The sequence below is a fragment of the Macrobrachium nipponense genome, chromosome 2, assembly GCF_015104395.2.
Source record: "Macrobrachium nipponense isolate FS-2020 chromosome 2, ASM1510439v2, whole genome shotgun sequence".
In the NCBI taxonomy this organism is placed as follows: domain Eukaryota; kingdom Metazoa; phylum Arthropoda; class Malacostraca; order Decapoda; family Palaemonidae; genus Macrobrachium; species Macrobrachium nipponense.
In genome coordinates, this window is record NC_087201.1 from 38,201,780 (window position 1) to 38,216,355 (window position 14,576).

General features: G+C 40.1%; 1 protein-coding gene across 1 annotated transcript in view; it reads right to left on the reverse strand.

Annotated features, from left to right (window-relative positions):
• Window positions 1-605: 605 nt before the first annotated feature.
• Window positions 606-14,576, reverse strand: part of LOC135221162 (cell growth regulator with RING finger domain protein 1-like) — a 188,235-nt gene continuing 174,264 nt past the window's right edge. Inside the window, 1 exon segment of the mRNA XM_064258987.1 lies at window positions 606-839. Within this exon segment, the coding sequence (XP_064115057.1) occupies window positions 606-839 (234 nt within the window).

Below are 14,576 nucleotides of genomic sequence, written 5' to 3' on the forward strand. Positions count from 1 at the left end.
ATGGCTTGGCTTGCAGGAGTATTCCTCAATTTTTTTCATTTGTTGGTGCCTGTATTGCATTTCTGGTATCTATTTTTGATTCATGGATGTCAAACAAGAGTTATTGCTGTAAGAAGCATGGCTGCACCTGCTTCCTAGGGATTATGTCCCCTATATAGAAGGTAGCATGCATTCCTGTAATTATGAATTGATTTGTGGACTTGTCATAGGTATACAAACCAGAGCCTTTTATATTTAGTCCCACCAACATCTCAGCTCAGTCCATATGGCCATAAGAATAAAGTGAAGGTGATACGTAATTGGTAAAGGATACATCCCCACTCTCCCACCCATGTCAAGCTATTAACCACCTGGTTAACTACCTTGTTACCAAGTTTCATCTGGTTTTCAATTTAAAATGAGGGATACTCATATATAAAAGGCTCTGGTTTGTATGCCTAGAAAAAAATAGTAGTATTTTTCTTACAAATGTATGTTTTCTCATGGTTGAGGCTAGTTATGAACCTTCTCGTTTTTTGTATAAGGGGTAACAGATAACTTTATTTCATGTTTAGAATAGAGAGATCATCATTATTAATCATGCATTCCAATATGGATAAGTAACCTTAATTTTCCAGCAATAGCAGGTTGTTAAGTGTATCATACATTCTTTGCCATCTTGAACGTGACTCCTCTTGAATGGGTTCATCCAAATCATTAAGTTCTTGGTCCTCTGGAGCTACGAGGAAATATGCTTGGAATCTACCACGACACATTGGGCAAGTCTCTAGACGACTAAAGCATGTACTGCAAACACACACGTGACGGCAGGGAAGCAAAGCTCTTGTGATCCTGTTAGTCTGAAACCATTAAAATCTATATGCAACTTATTGTTAACACATGACTTGGTACTTAACCTTGGACACACCAATCTTTATCAACAATTTTTAGTAACCCTAATGTGACATTTACAACTGTGTTTACAGGTTTTTGAGGTCTGGTCTCCTGATATGTAAAAAAAAAAAAGTCTGGTATCAAAGACCCTTTAGTATAGCTAACACACAAGTATTTTCAAGATATATCTGACAACAAATCTCCACAGTCCCTATCCTCAACTAATCTGTTCCTTACACTTTAAGATGAAATTTGTCTAAAAATGTATCATATCTAAAATGGTAGCCTAGCAAAAATTCACCACAGAACTGATGGGTATAAAAGAAATTAAAAATTTTTAATCTATTTGGATTTTTCATAGCTAACAAACCTGAGGTCTTAGCAATAGGATAATCCCAAGCTCCAGCTGGTAACTGGTTAAAGCAATCAAAGATTGTACAGCAAGGAATCTGTGAGATCTGGCAACTCCAGTCTTTTCCCCAACCCAGAAACTGTAAAAAGAGCGAGGGGCGGCTAGAGGTGGGCAGTAAAACGTTAAGACCTCAGGTTTGTTAGCTATGAAAAATATAACTTTATTATAAATTTGTCATTTGTTCATATGCAGAACACCTTCGGTCTTAGCAACAGGATAGACTTATACTTGGAGGGAGGTACAAGTATCCTAAACTGGTTGGGAGTTACCCCACCTGACCACCCTTCCTAGAAGAACAAGTTCTAAAGAGGGTGGTCTAAATGTCCTTGAGATGATAGACAATCTGATATCTAACAACTCAGCCATCTGGGTTGAAATGCAATGATATATGAGCAGATTCATTGCATTCAGGGAACCAAAGAATATTCTGACTGTTCATATAACAAACCACATTAACCACAAGGGTTTGCTACCACACCTCACTCCCCCTTGCTAGAGAGAGAGGAGTATTTGATACTGAATAGTAGGTTTGATTATTTCAAAAACACAAAGCATATAACTATCAGTATGACTACCTTACTCACCTGTATCAGACCAGTATCAGCATATGACGTGTCTATTCTTCAACCTGCCCGTAGGAAGAAGACAGGAACAAAGAGAAAGAAAGAGAACAGCCAACTCACTCGTTCTCTCTTCCACACAATCATCTTAGGTAAGATAAAAACCACCCTGTTAGGGGCACTGGGTGAATTACACAACTTGTTGGGCAGCCACCACAGGACCCAAGGAAAACGTGTCCAAAGACCAGTGGGGGCAAATGTCCTTCAGGTAAAAGGAAGTGAACGTGGATTGATGTAATCAGGAACCAGCCTTCAAAATTTTATGAACAGCAAAGTTTTTCTTAAATGCCAGACTCAGTGACAGAACCATCAAGAGAGGAGTAAGCCTGCTTAAAATTGGCCTCAAGTATCCAGAATGGAAATTGTGTTCTTGGAAACTTCCTTTCTGGACCGAACATTCAAATAAACAGTCTACGACACCTTTAAGTCTAACATGACGATCCTTTTAAGATAGCATCCAAAAGCTCTGACTGGACAAAGCAACCACTGTGGTATTGTCAGACATCAGAACCACCAATTGACCCTCTACCTTCTCCCAAAACTCTCTCAGACCCAGAAAAGCTGCTTTTCAACTAAAAAAAACGTTGAAGTGTAGCAGCTGTCGTCCCGCACTCCAAATGCCTGATGCAAGGATATCCATATGAGCCCCCCAAACCAGTAATGGAAGCATCTGAAAACAGGAGGAAGTCTGGAGGGGGAGAACGCAGAGGGATTCCCACCGAGAGATTCTGGTCGTCCAACCACCAATGAAAGTCTTGCTTCACCTCTTCGGACAGAGGGACTTTCTGCAGAGGGGAATCTCCCGCCGGGGACCAGAAGTCTTTCAGTCTCCATTGCAGGGGACCAGAAGTCTTTCAGTCTCAATTGCAGAGACCGAAGATGAAGACGACCACGAGGGACCAGCTTCTCCAGAGAAGACAAAATCCCCAGAAGGACCTGCCACTGGTGAGCTAGCTGTTCAGGGTATGACAGGAACTTGTGGGCCACTAACCAAACTTCTCTAACCGTTAGTCCGACAGAAAAACCCTCAACGTTACTGTATCTATAACCATACCTAGATAAAGAGCTTTCTGGCTGGGAACCAGATTTGACTTTTCTAGGTTTATGTGCCATTATACCTAGCTCCCAACAAAACTGAAGAAGACAGTCTCTGTCCTGAAGCAGTTTCTCCTTGGAACTTACTAATACCAGCCAGTCGTCAAGGTACCTTAAGAGGTGAATCCCTTGAGCATGAGCCCATATCAAGACGAGGGCAAAGACCCTGTGAACACCTGAGGGGACATGGTCAACCCGATGCACAGGACCTTGAACTGGTACATCTGCTCTACCCACAGTGAAGTGAAGAAACTTTCTGAATGAAGGGTGAATAGGGATCTATAAGTAAGCATCCTTGAAGTCTATTGACAGCAAGAAGTTGTTGTCCCTTATCGCTGCCAACACCATCTGGAGCGTCTCCATCCTGAACCTTGTCTTCCTGACAAAATGATTCAGGTTGGAAAGGTCGGTTACTGGCCTCCAGTTGCCTGTCGCTTTTGGTACTAGGAAAATCCATGTAAAATCCCGGAGAAGGGCGCTTCACTTCTTCTATCACACCCTTGTTCAGCATTTTCAACACTTCTTCCCGAAGAGCCAAGAACTTTGGGAAGTCATGAGCATATGTCCGATTGAGAAGGGATCTGTCGGGGGGAAGGAGGGGTGGGGGGTGAGAAGTTGAATGGTAGTAGATATCCACCCAAAGAACATCTACTACCCATTTATTTTCTTTACTCCTAAAATTTTTGCCACTTGGCCCACTGGCATCCCACTACCCGTGGCAATGGAGAGGGAGAGGCACCCACTCTACTGACGACCCCCTCTCCCCTTTCCTCTAGAGCCCTTCCCAGACTTGTAGGGGCAGGATTGACAAGGGACGATGTTGCTTCTTTACCTTGGTTGTGAGGGGAGATTGATAGACCCTCACAGACGTTAAACGTTTGGAAGATTTGACAGGTGAAGATCTTCTCGCCTGTTGCTGAGGAGGCGGCGGAGGAGGGCATCATGAAAAAGCCTCTGACTTAGATACCACCTGATGGATTAGCCTATCTTTAGTATCTGCATGTCGTTGGTCGATCTTATCTTTAATTCAGTCCTCAGAAACAGAAACTGCGAATCAAGGAGATCCCCATTCCTGAGAGCTGACAAAGACTCAAAAGGTCCTACTGAACCCGCCACCTTGGACAGTGCTGCGTCTCTCCTGGCCAGGAGTTGGTTGGCCCACAAGGTTGCACTAAGGTGGGCCAGGTATAAAATGGCTTTAGCACTGCACTGTAACAGTCCAGCAAGTGAAGAAGAACTCACTATACCTCCCTCAGTCCTATCCGAAGCAATCCTGGCTATTGCACTGGACCACAAATCCAGCCAGGAGACAGTCTGGACAATGGAAGCTGCAGTGATGAAAAAGATGGACCTTCCGACCTAACCAGCTCCAGGGTTAGACTAGGCTTAAGATGGATAACATCTGGGTTAAGGTGACAGGACATCAATGCACTACATTAGTGGAGTAGTTCTTCCTATGCCACACAAGAGGAGGAGGTAGAAACTTGGATGATCTATTGGAACGCAGAGAGCCATCTTGGTCCGACCCCAAAGCATTCACACGTTGCAAGACAGACTGAGCATGAACCGATAAGGGAAGCTCAAAAGAAGTCCTAGAATCTTGTCTGGCGCCAAGCAAGGCCTCTATACCTGTTGGGGTGATAGAAGACTGAGCCTGTGCCCTACCCTCAAGACTGTTTGAACTTACGAATGAGATCAACAACCTCTGAGAGGGAAGACAAACTCTTGAGGGTCTCCCTCATCTTGCTCTAGCAAAGGTGACTGACGACGCAAAGAAGAAGGCTTGGCAGTATCCTCATCCTTCTGAAACATTGGTAAAGCTTCCCTAGGAAGTCTAGCATTCTGGTCATTATTGGCAGGAGTGTAGGGCCTAAAATCCAATGATCCTGAGACAGAAGGTTCCGGAACATCACCACGCAACGACACTTGTACATGGTCCCAGCTCAAACCATGTACAGGCTCGCGTGAGGAAGCATCTACACGATCGCAGGAAGGATCACGCACATGAGTAATCACAAACCACGTACATGTTCATGGGAGGAATCACCTACGTGGACATGTGACGAGTTGAGTACACGTCCGTGAGACGCCAACTGAGCAAGGTTCCAAGACAAATAACTCGCCAAAGAGAGCTACCTGAATGAGATCAACTCCTAAGGTTAAGGTCTCTTCCAGGAGAACAAGAAACATGTCTGCGGGCCAGGGATGCCTCACATTCCCAACCATCAACTACAGCTTGAGCCACCTTCGTATCTGCCAACTTCGACCTCTGAAGAGGGGTTAGTACCTCTGATATCAATCAGCACGTACATGCAAGGATGAGTCACGTTCGCATATGGAAGATGGAGAAACCCTCCTATCACTCTCAACACTCCCACTGTCACAACACATACATGAAATGAGAGGAGACAGCCATGAAGAGAAGTCGACGATGCATTACCCGCACGTCTAAGAGATACACGGCCATGTATCAAAGACGGGAATGCCTTCCTTCCACGAACCCCACTGCCAACCTCACGAACACGAACATGTGATGGAGAAACACGACCATGTGGGGCAGATGGCGAAGCACTCCTCTCACTCGCACAAACATGGATATGCAAGGGAGAGACACGGTCGTGTGAGGCAGAAGGCGATGCACCTCTTTCTCGCAGAAGACGAAGCCACAACTAACATGTTGGCAAGGCGGTGATGGAGAAGAAGGTAGAAGTGAAACTCCCCTCTCTACGAGGTCTTTTACTAACAGGCGGAGGGGAAGAAACACTTCGTTTACGACACTCTCAGAGGCAGCAGAAAACTTCTCTTGAGAAGCAGAGTCGAGCACCTCTTAACAACCACTTGAATTAAAGCCTCGGATGGCTCAGCGAGAGAAGAGGAACATCACACCAGGAAATGATGACTTCATAATGACAAGAGGATGAATGGCCACCACATCCGACATCACAGGCTGAGAGGACCCTGGGAGTGATGTCACGACATCCTTAAGGCCAGAGCTGGTTGATGGCCTTACTGGCAGAGCGATAAGGTGCAACCCAGAAAAGCATCGATGAAGACAAAGGAGCTACGCAAGGTAGCAGCAAACAAGAGCAACTTAGAGGAGACATGTGGGAGGCGAGACAGCAACAGGAGCCGGGGAAGGGGGATACGTGCCTCTAAGTAATGCGACAACAGACCATCCAAGGAAGGTGAACCCTGTAGACCAAGCAACACTCAAACAGCCGCCGTCTTGGATGACTCTGAACCTGAAACTAAGAAATTAGATGGCGGAGCCTCCTCCCTCTCAGGAAGAGAATTAGAACCCAAGGGAGAAGGGACCACATTAAACATAACATCATCCTGAGGTACTCCTGATACTTCCTATCGATGAGTCAATGGAAGAAAAGGACGGCTACGGGGGTACCAATGGAAGTAGCCACAGGAGAGCGATTGATGAATCGTCCAGTTGAGGAGAAGAAAAAACCCTCCCAAGAAGGAAGAGTCGATACCCAGCGATGTTCCCTCTTGTAAAAAGCACTCCGCCACCGTGACTTAGGCCAGGGACGACATTCCGGGCAGGGATTAGTAATAGTACAATGATTCGCTCGGCACCTACTACAAGTCTTATGAGGATCTGTAACCGCAGACACCAGAAACCTTAAGCACATGAATTCCTGAAGGCCCAGGCACATGCAGTGACGAGGCAGTGAAGACTCTGAGGAATTCATAATAAACAGAAACACTCACACACAAGCAGGCTGAAAAAAAAGAAAGGAAACACGGGCACAAACAAGAGGCTTGGAAGGAGAGCAAAAGCATAGCGTCTACTCTCCAAGGCAGGTGAAGAAAAGACTGAAGCATCACATAGTGCGATGCGTGGTCTCTGGACAAGCTCTCACCTTGTACGCGCAGGAGTTGCCAGATCTCAGAGATTCCTTGCAGTACAATCTTGATTGTTTTAACCGGTTACCAGCTGGTGCTTGGAGATTATCCTATTGTTAAGACTGAAGGTTTGTTCCACATATGAACTATGATAAGTTTTGGTGTTACTGTATGCTGTATTTCACTCATAATACCAAAAATATATACAAATATATAGACTGTGAAAAAAATAAATACCAAAAGTATAAAATTTTCCACATTAATCCCTACCACAATCCCAACCTTTACAGTGCATTGCACTGTAAAAATACCGCTTTGAGAGGTATCTACTTCAATAACAATGAGAGGGAAAAGAAAAGATTATCAGCAATCATGTGTGACTCAGACAGGTAGCAAACTGGATAAAAGCAGTTCCCTATGGCTATATTAAACATGGGGAGGATGGAAGAGGAGAGGCTTCTTGAACCAGATGTCAAAGGTTGAGTAGCAGAGCTGCACAGGATAGGAGGCAGGGTAAGTAAAGAAAGAAATTATGTCTGTCAGCCACGTCAGGCCCATACCCAGAGTTTTTTTTTTCCAAAAACTGGACCTTTTCTTCTACGAATGTCATTGCATACATAGGTAGTATATACAAGATGAATTACTTTGAAAATGTCATTTTAGTTATATTAAGAAGAAAAATTGGGTACCTATGTGGTCTATGCCCTTCTACCCGATTAGATGTTATTCAAAGAAAGGCTTTGATTGACAGAATTTTATTTATAATGTTGAAAGTTTGCACCGAAATTCAAGATTATTTCTCCAGTTTTATTGATTAACTTATTTATTATGTTAACAATAACATGCATATTAATTCCTTTGTTATGTTATATACTTTAAATTAATAAAATAAACAATAATTATTTATTACTTTGTAAGTACAGTTCAATGAAAAGGATAGTCAGAAAATATAGACTTCCAGAAATTTTGGGGGGGTTGTTCGACCCCCCAAACTGGCCCCCTTGGTGCAGGTCTGCATGTAATTAATTCTATTTATAGGGCCCACCCCAAAGATTATAGATTCAGTAGCGCTGCTCCTTGAAGATAATGGGATCCTTAAACAATATGCAATACCAACACAAACTTGATTTCCTAACAACTTGGAAACTTTTACTTCTCTACATTCCCCAATTTCAGCTGAATGGTTCATCATGACTGCCACCTACTTGTTCATCAGTGGCCTTTGAAACACTAGTAGCACAGTAACATCATCTTTGCCCAGAGTCTCCCAATAGAAAGGAGCCATATGGCATTCAACTTAAAAGGCAGGACCTCACCTTAATATTACCCTGCCATTGCTAGCATAAAGAAGAGGCAAGTTCCTCATCACATACCTCTGCTAGCACACTGAATATACTATATTACAGAAATGATATCTTATTTCATTGGTTGGATGAGAGGCGGACTCTCTCTCTCTCTCTCTCCTCTCTCTCTCTCTCTCTCCTCTCTCTCTCTCCTCTCTCTCTCTCTCTCTCTCTCTCTCTCTCTCTCTCTCTGGATGAGTCGTGATATTCTCTAAATAGAATAATTCTCAAGAGCAGATATTGGTGCCAGTCCTACATTCTAATTGGAAATTTCATTGTCCGATCTGGTCTCAGTTGTTACCAGTCGGAGCTCTCGGAGTGAATAGGCTGTCTCTTCTTATCCTTTCTGATTTCAACGAGGATCTAGACAACTGATTCAACTTCTTTTTGGTCTTAGGTTTTTTATTGCCCTGTTCCCTTGACCTAAGTTTTTAGTGAGAAACCTCTCTCTGCCCCGGCAGACATGCAACCTCAATCCTCTAGTTTAAAGGATGATAAATTTTTACATATCACACCGATGCCATACCCAGGGTAGACCTGAATTCCTCTTGGGAATCACAAACAGCATTTCTATGCTGATGCTCAGTGGGAAGTGAGTTATGCACTCTTGGGTTCATCTTTGATACTATTCATGCTTTACTTCCAAAATTCTGAAAATACTGCAAGTAGAATTTTCCCATCAAGGAAGTCTGCATGAATTGATGAGCCAAGGCAGTCATATCACCACCACCTGGTAGTACAGAAAGTATAGCAAGCTGAATTTCCTATTAGGGAATACTGCATTAACTGATGATCCAAGACAGTTGTATCATCAGTATAGAAAGTACAGCAAGCAGAATTTTCATATCAGGGAAGCCTGCATAAACTGATTGAGCCAAGGCAGTCATAGAAGTTCCGAATAAATCACTCACCCCCTAAAAAGGTACAGAAATTTCTGATGGGGTTGTGCAGTATTGGGTTTACTTGTTATACAGAAAGGAAAATGGATTTATTAAAATTGATCTTTTTTCTGTTTTAGGACATCTTGGTGTCAATGACAGTTAATCAGATGTCATTGTGGAACCTCTATTACACCCTTTAAATACACAAGATTCAAGTATTTCATCAGGTTTATTAGGCTTCATGTCGTGTGTCTGGTATCTTAAGCTTTTGAAATGATTGTTCATGTGATAATTAATTAATTACAAGAACTGGAGTGAGTAATTCAACATTTCCTGACTATGAATGACAGCACAGCTAATTCAAGTTAAGTTTTAGAGTGATTGGCACAGTCTGTCACCTGTTGTAAGTCTCTCCCTCCTATGATAGTTCTGATCATGGCAAAGTTGTAATCCTAACTGGAGAAACAAGTGGGATTTGATCTAGTTAAAATAACCCTTAAACGCCGAAGCGGTAAAAAAAAAAAATGTTTCCCGTGTGCCGGAGGTGTTTCAGAGCGAGCGAGGAAGCGGAAAAAAATATTTTTTTTCAAAAAATCACAGCACGCTTAGTTTTCAAGATTAAGAGTTTATTTTTGGCTCCTTTTTTTGTCATTGGCTGAAGTTTAGTATGCAAACATCAGAAATGAAAAGAATTATCATTATCATATATAAATAATGTGATATATGATAGTGCAAAACAAAATTTAAAATTTCATATATATTGGTATTCAAATCGCGCTGTGCGCAAAACGGTAAAGGTAACAAGTTACTTTTTTTGTTGTAATGTACACTAAATTGCGATCATTTTTTGGTATATAACACATTGTAAAACGATAAAAGCAACACAGAGAAAATATTATCACAAAATAATGCATGAGTTCGTAATGCGCGGACATAAACAAATTTTTTTTTCAAAAATTCACCATAAATCTAAATATTGTCCTAGAGACTTCCAATTTCTTTCAAAATGAAGACAAATGATTGAATATTACTATACTGTAAGAGTATTAGCTTACAATTGCAGTTTTCGACCATATCTGACGAGTTAAAGTTGACCGAATGTCGAATTTTTTATATACTATATATATTTTTTTATATGCAATTATTTCGGAAATAAGAAAAAGCTACAACCTTCAAAGATTTTCGTTTTATTCTACATGAAATTGCGCACATTTTCATATATAAAACTCTATGAAATGCCTAATATGAAATGGAGCAAATATTCCGAGAATGGGACGTACGCATTTCGGAGATTTGTGGCGGAGAATCCGCGCGCGGAGGGAAGGAAAGTTTTTTTTTTTAATTTACCATAAATCTAAATATTGTGCTAGAGACTTCGAATTTGTTTCAAGATGAAGATAAATGACTGAATATTACTAGACTGTAAGAGTTTTAGCTTACAATTGCGTTTTTTCGACCATTTCGGTAGAAGTCAAAGTTGACCGAACGTGGTTTTTTTTCTATTTATCGTGATTTATACGCAAATATTTCAAAAATGAGAAAAGCTACAACCTTCAATTATTTTTTGTTGTATTCTACATGAAATTGCGCACAGTTTTCATATATAAAAACTTTATGTAACGGCTAATTTAAAATGGTGCAAACATTACCACAATCGCACGTATGATTTTTTCATAAGAGTTACCGCGCGGACGTAAAGAAAATGTTATTTTTTTCATAAATCACCATAAATCGAATATTGTGCTAGAGACTTCCAATTTGTTGCAAAATTAATGTAAATGCTTGAATATTACTGGAATATAAGCGTTTTAGCTTACAATTGCGTTTTTTACCATTTCGGTAGAGTCAAAGTTGACCGAAGGTTGAAAATTTGTCACTTATCATTTTTTTATATGAAAAATATTTCAAAATTGATAAAAGCTACAACCATGGGTTGTTTTTAATTGTATTGTGCATGAAATTGTGACATTTTTCATATATAAAACTTTATGTAACGGCTAATTTAAAATGGTGCAAACATTACCACAATCGCATGTATGATTTTTTTCGGAAGAGTTACCGCGCGGAACGTCAGGAAAAAGTTTTTTCATAAATTCACCATAAATCGAAATATTGTGCTAGAGACTTCCAATTAGTTGCAAAATTAAGGTAAATGATTGAATATTACTAAAATATAAGAGTTTTAGCTTACAATTGCGTTTTTCGACCATTTCGATAAAGTCAAAGTTGACCGAAGGTTGAAATTTTGGCACTTATCGTTATTTATATGAAAATATCTCAAAACTGATAAAAGCTACAATCATGAGTATTTTTTTTTTTGTATTCTACATAAAAATGCGCATATTTTCATATATATACTCCATGTAACAGCTAATTTAAAATGGTACAAAAATTATGTCAAAGTGACGAAATAATTTCCGAGATGTGTCACATATTACTTTTTAGTGCGGCAAGAAAGAAATTCGCGCTGCGCGCCTGCGTAACGATTGTAAACAAAACAACACCTTGATCCGCGAACTCCCAGCATCCCCCAAGGTGCGTGATTCAAGAGTTTTCGGCTGGTAGGCCTAAAAGTATTTTTCCACGAATTTTTTAAAAACTTTTGTATGTCGACGTAAAATACGTCCAGTCGGCACCCGAGAGACAAAAAATGTCGACGTAAAATACGTCCAGTCGGCGTTTAAGGGATAAGCTAAAAAAGCAAAAGAGAATGATAAAAGTATCGTTAGTTAATGTTATAATCATTGCTTAACCCTTAGGAGCTGGTAAAAAAATTAATATGCAGCACCCCAAAATGGGGACACTCTGAAGTAGGCCAATTTACAAGAAAAATCCTCAATGGAAAGTGGAAGATATGCAAATGCACATGCTGTAAGAAAAAATTCTAAACAATTTTCCCTACTTTCCACAAGAAGTTGAAAACTACTATATTTACATGCCCTTATGGAGCTTCTTTTACAAGGCATAATTCATGTTTTTTCTAATAAATAAATTTTTTTTATTTGTAAAATTATAATCACAACTTACTCAATATTAAAACATATGAAGTAAATTCAGTAACAAATTCTGAGCATATTTGTTGTAAAAAATTTACATAAATTTACTGAGAATGACAATGCAGTAAATTTTTGGGACATCCATTTTTTTTAAACATTTCTTTGCAAAATCACATTTTAACAGACATACTATCATAAAAGATAAGAACTAAAACTAACAGAAACCCCTTGGTATACATATGTGAGCAAATTTATAAAAAGATGTCATGTGAGACAGAAAAACAGTACATCCTCATTTGAAGTCAAGACCATAACTAAGCTCTCAGCTGCCCAGTCTCTCATCTTAACCAGTCTAAACTTTGCCATTGGTGAATTTAAGGGCTATAGAAGTAATGGCACCTCTTTCCCGCTCGATTCCCTCATATCCATGGCGCGTAATATAGTTATTCACCGTGAGTCACTCCGTCGTCCACCCAAAACCTCTTATTGGTACTCATGTGAGAATGTCCACTCACTATGGGTTAAATGTTACGAAATTTCGTCTGAATATCCCTACATAGTTCCATACGGTTGCTTTAATTGTCAATTTAGCCACAACAGCCGGGTGGACCCTATCAGGCATGACTGTTGCATGGGAAAGGCAAGATTTTCATTTGTGGGTATCTGTGTCTCATGTAAAGCAGAAGACTGTTCCCTAGATCTTACGGATTCAAAAGGGTATTTAGCAGCTATATCACTTCATATCAGGTATCATGATCTCTTTCCAAAAGAGAGGCTCGTCTCCATCAGAGGAGTTGAAGTGGGAGTTCCTGGAATCCATTGCTTTTGGCTATTGGCCCAAATGTGGATTCTACTCAGAGAGGTCTGCCAGAACAATATACAGTAGTTTCCTTCTTCTGTATTCCTATTGTAACTCATTAAGGCAGCTTAAAATTATCTTTCATTATTTATTAACCTTGCTGCCAAAAGCATGTGGCCTACATATTTCACACATGTCCAGCCAGCAACCAATTTCTCCTTTATTCCTTCAGGGCCTGCTTCATGGCAGGTAGCTGCAAGCTATTTCCACAGGGGAAAAGCAGACTGAGCAATTCGCTGTGGGACAGGTAATGTGTAGGTCCTGTGCAATAGTAGCCCAGCAGTGATAAAAGAAACAAGTGTTTCATAAAAACTACATAGTGTAGATGCCTATATCACTGTAATAGGGCCCCCAAATACATATCCATAGTATGATGTAAGGAAACATGATCAATGGGTCATATCCATAAATAATAGTAATGTATTCACAATATTAATTCAAAAATTTCTTCAACAGCATTACCTTAAAAGATTTACTCACAAAATGCTTCTCAAACTCAATTACAACAAAACTAAATTGATATCCATACTGTATATTTCTACACATTTTATCAAATTTGATTACCCTGTCTATTCCATAGCACCAGGTAAAGGACTGATTGAGCCTATGGGCTATGTTTAGTTGATACACAAATAAAATAGTAAATAATTATTGGAATTATCATATTTAAAATATATAAAGATCACCCTCACAACAATTTCTCAACACCTGTGATGTCACTACTGGCAAAGTAATACCCGTTGGAAGTAGATAAGCATGAATGTATGTATTCCTTTTTAACACTAAAAAGAACTCTCTTATTAAGGATAACTGGGGAACCCTCAATTCACAAAACCATTTTGATTACAAGATACTCTAAAGGAAATAATGGCTTTGAATATGCAACAATGCTCTTAAGTCAAGCACAATTGCGAACTATGATCACATCTATGTTTCACAAACAAGAAGTTAAGCTAACTGATTTAACCTTTCAGTAACTGTAAATTATCTATCAATGTTAAAAGGGTCACTGCTTAAATAATATCAATAACAAAATTGTCTAATATTATTGCCTTACTGCTAATTCTCACTAAGTTTAAACAAGGAAAACGCAAGGCAATTACAGCGTAGCCTAGAGATCTACTCATAACTTCTTGCCTTGCAGAGCCTACTGGCTCCAAATTTAAACAAATATAGGCCTGCCCATTAAAATTTAAAAGAACTAAATTTTTTTTACTGGGTCTTATAATCTACTTAGCTTAACTGGTGTTAATATGAATGAAAATGTGTAGTCGAACACGATTTCCAGAGCACAACCTAGGGACTAGTTGAACTCTTGGATACAACAAAGTGTAGTAAAGATGGCCAAATTATGCCGTCACATCTGTGTAGTGAGACATAGAGCCAAGGTGGTACTTTTAGGACAAAAGATAGAGCCTCATTTCCTGAGTCCTTTATATTCTATCATTGTGCCAACAAGCACTATTCTGGGTGAGACCAACTACAAGAGAATTCTTCTTTTGTAATTGGTTGGTCTGTCTTATGGATCCGTGGGGGGGACCATGAGAGTATAACTCCTTTGAGGACAAACAGCAGTTACCAGTAATAGGTTGTTCCTATGTAAAAACCTGTTTTCTGGGCTCAGCTCGTGTCGCTGCGC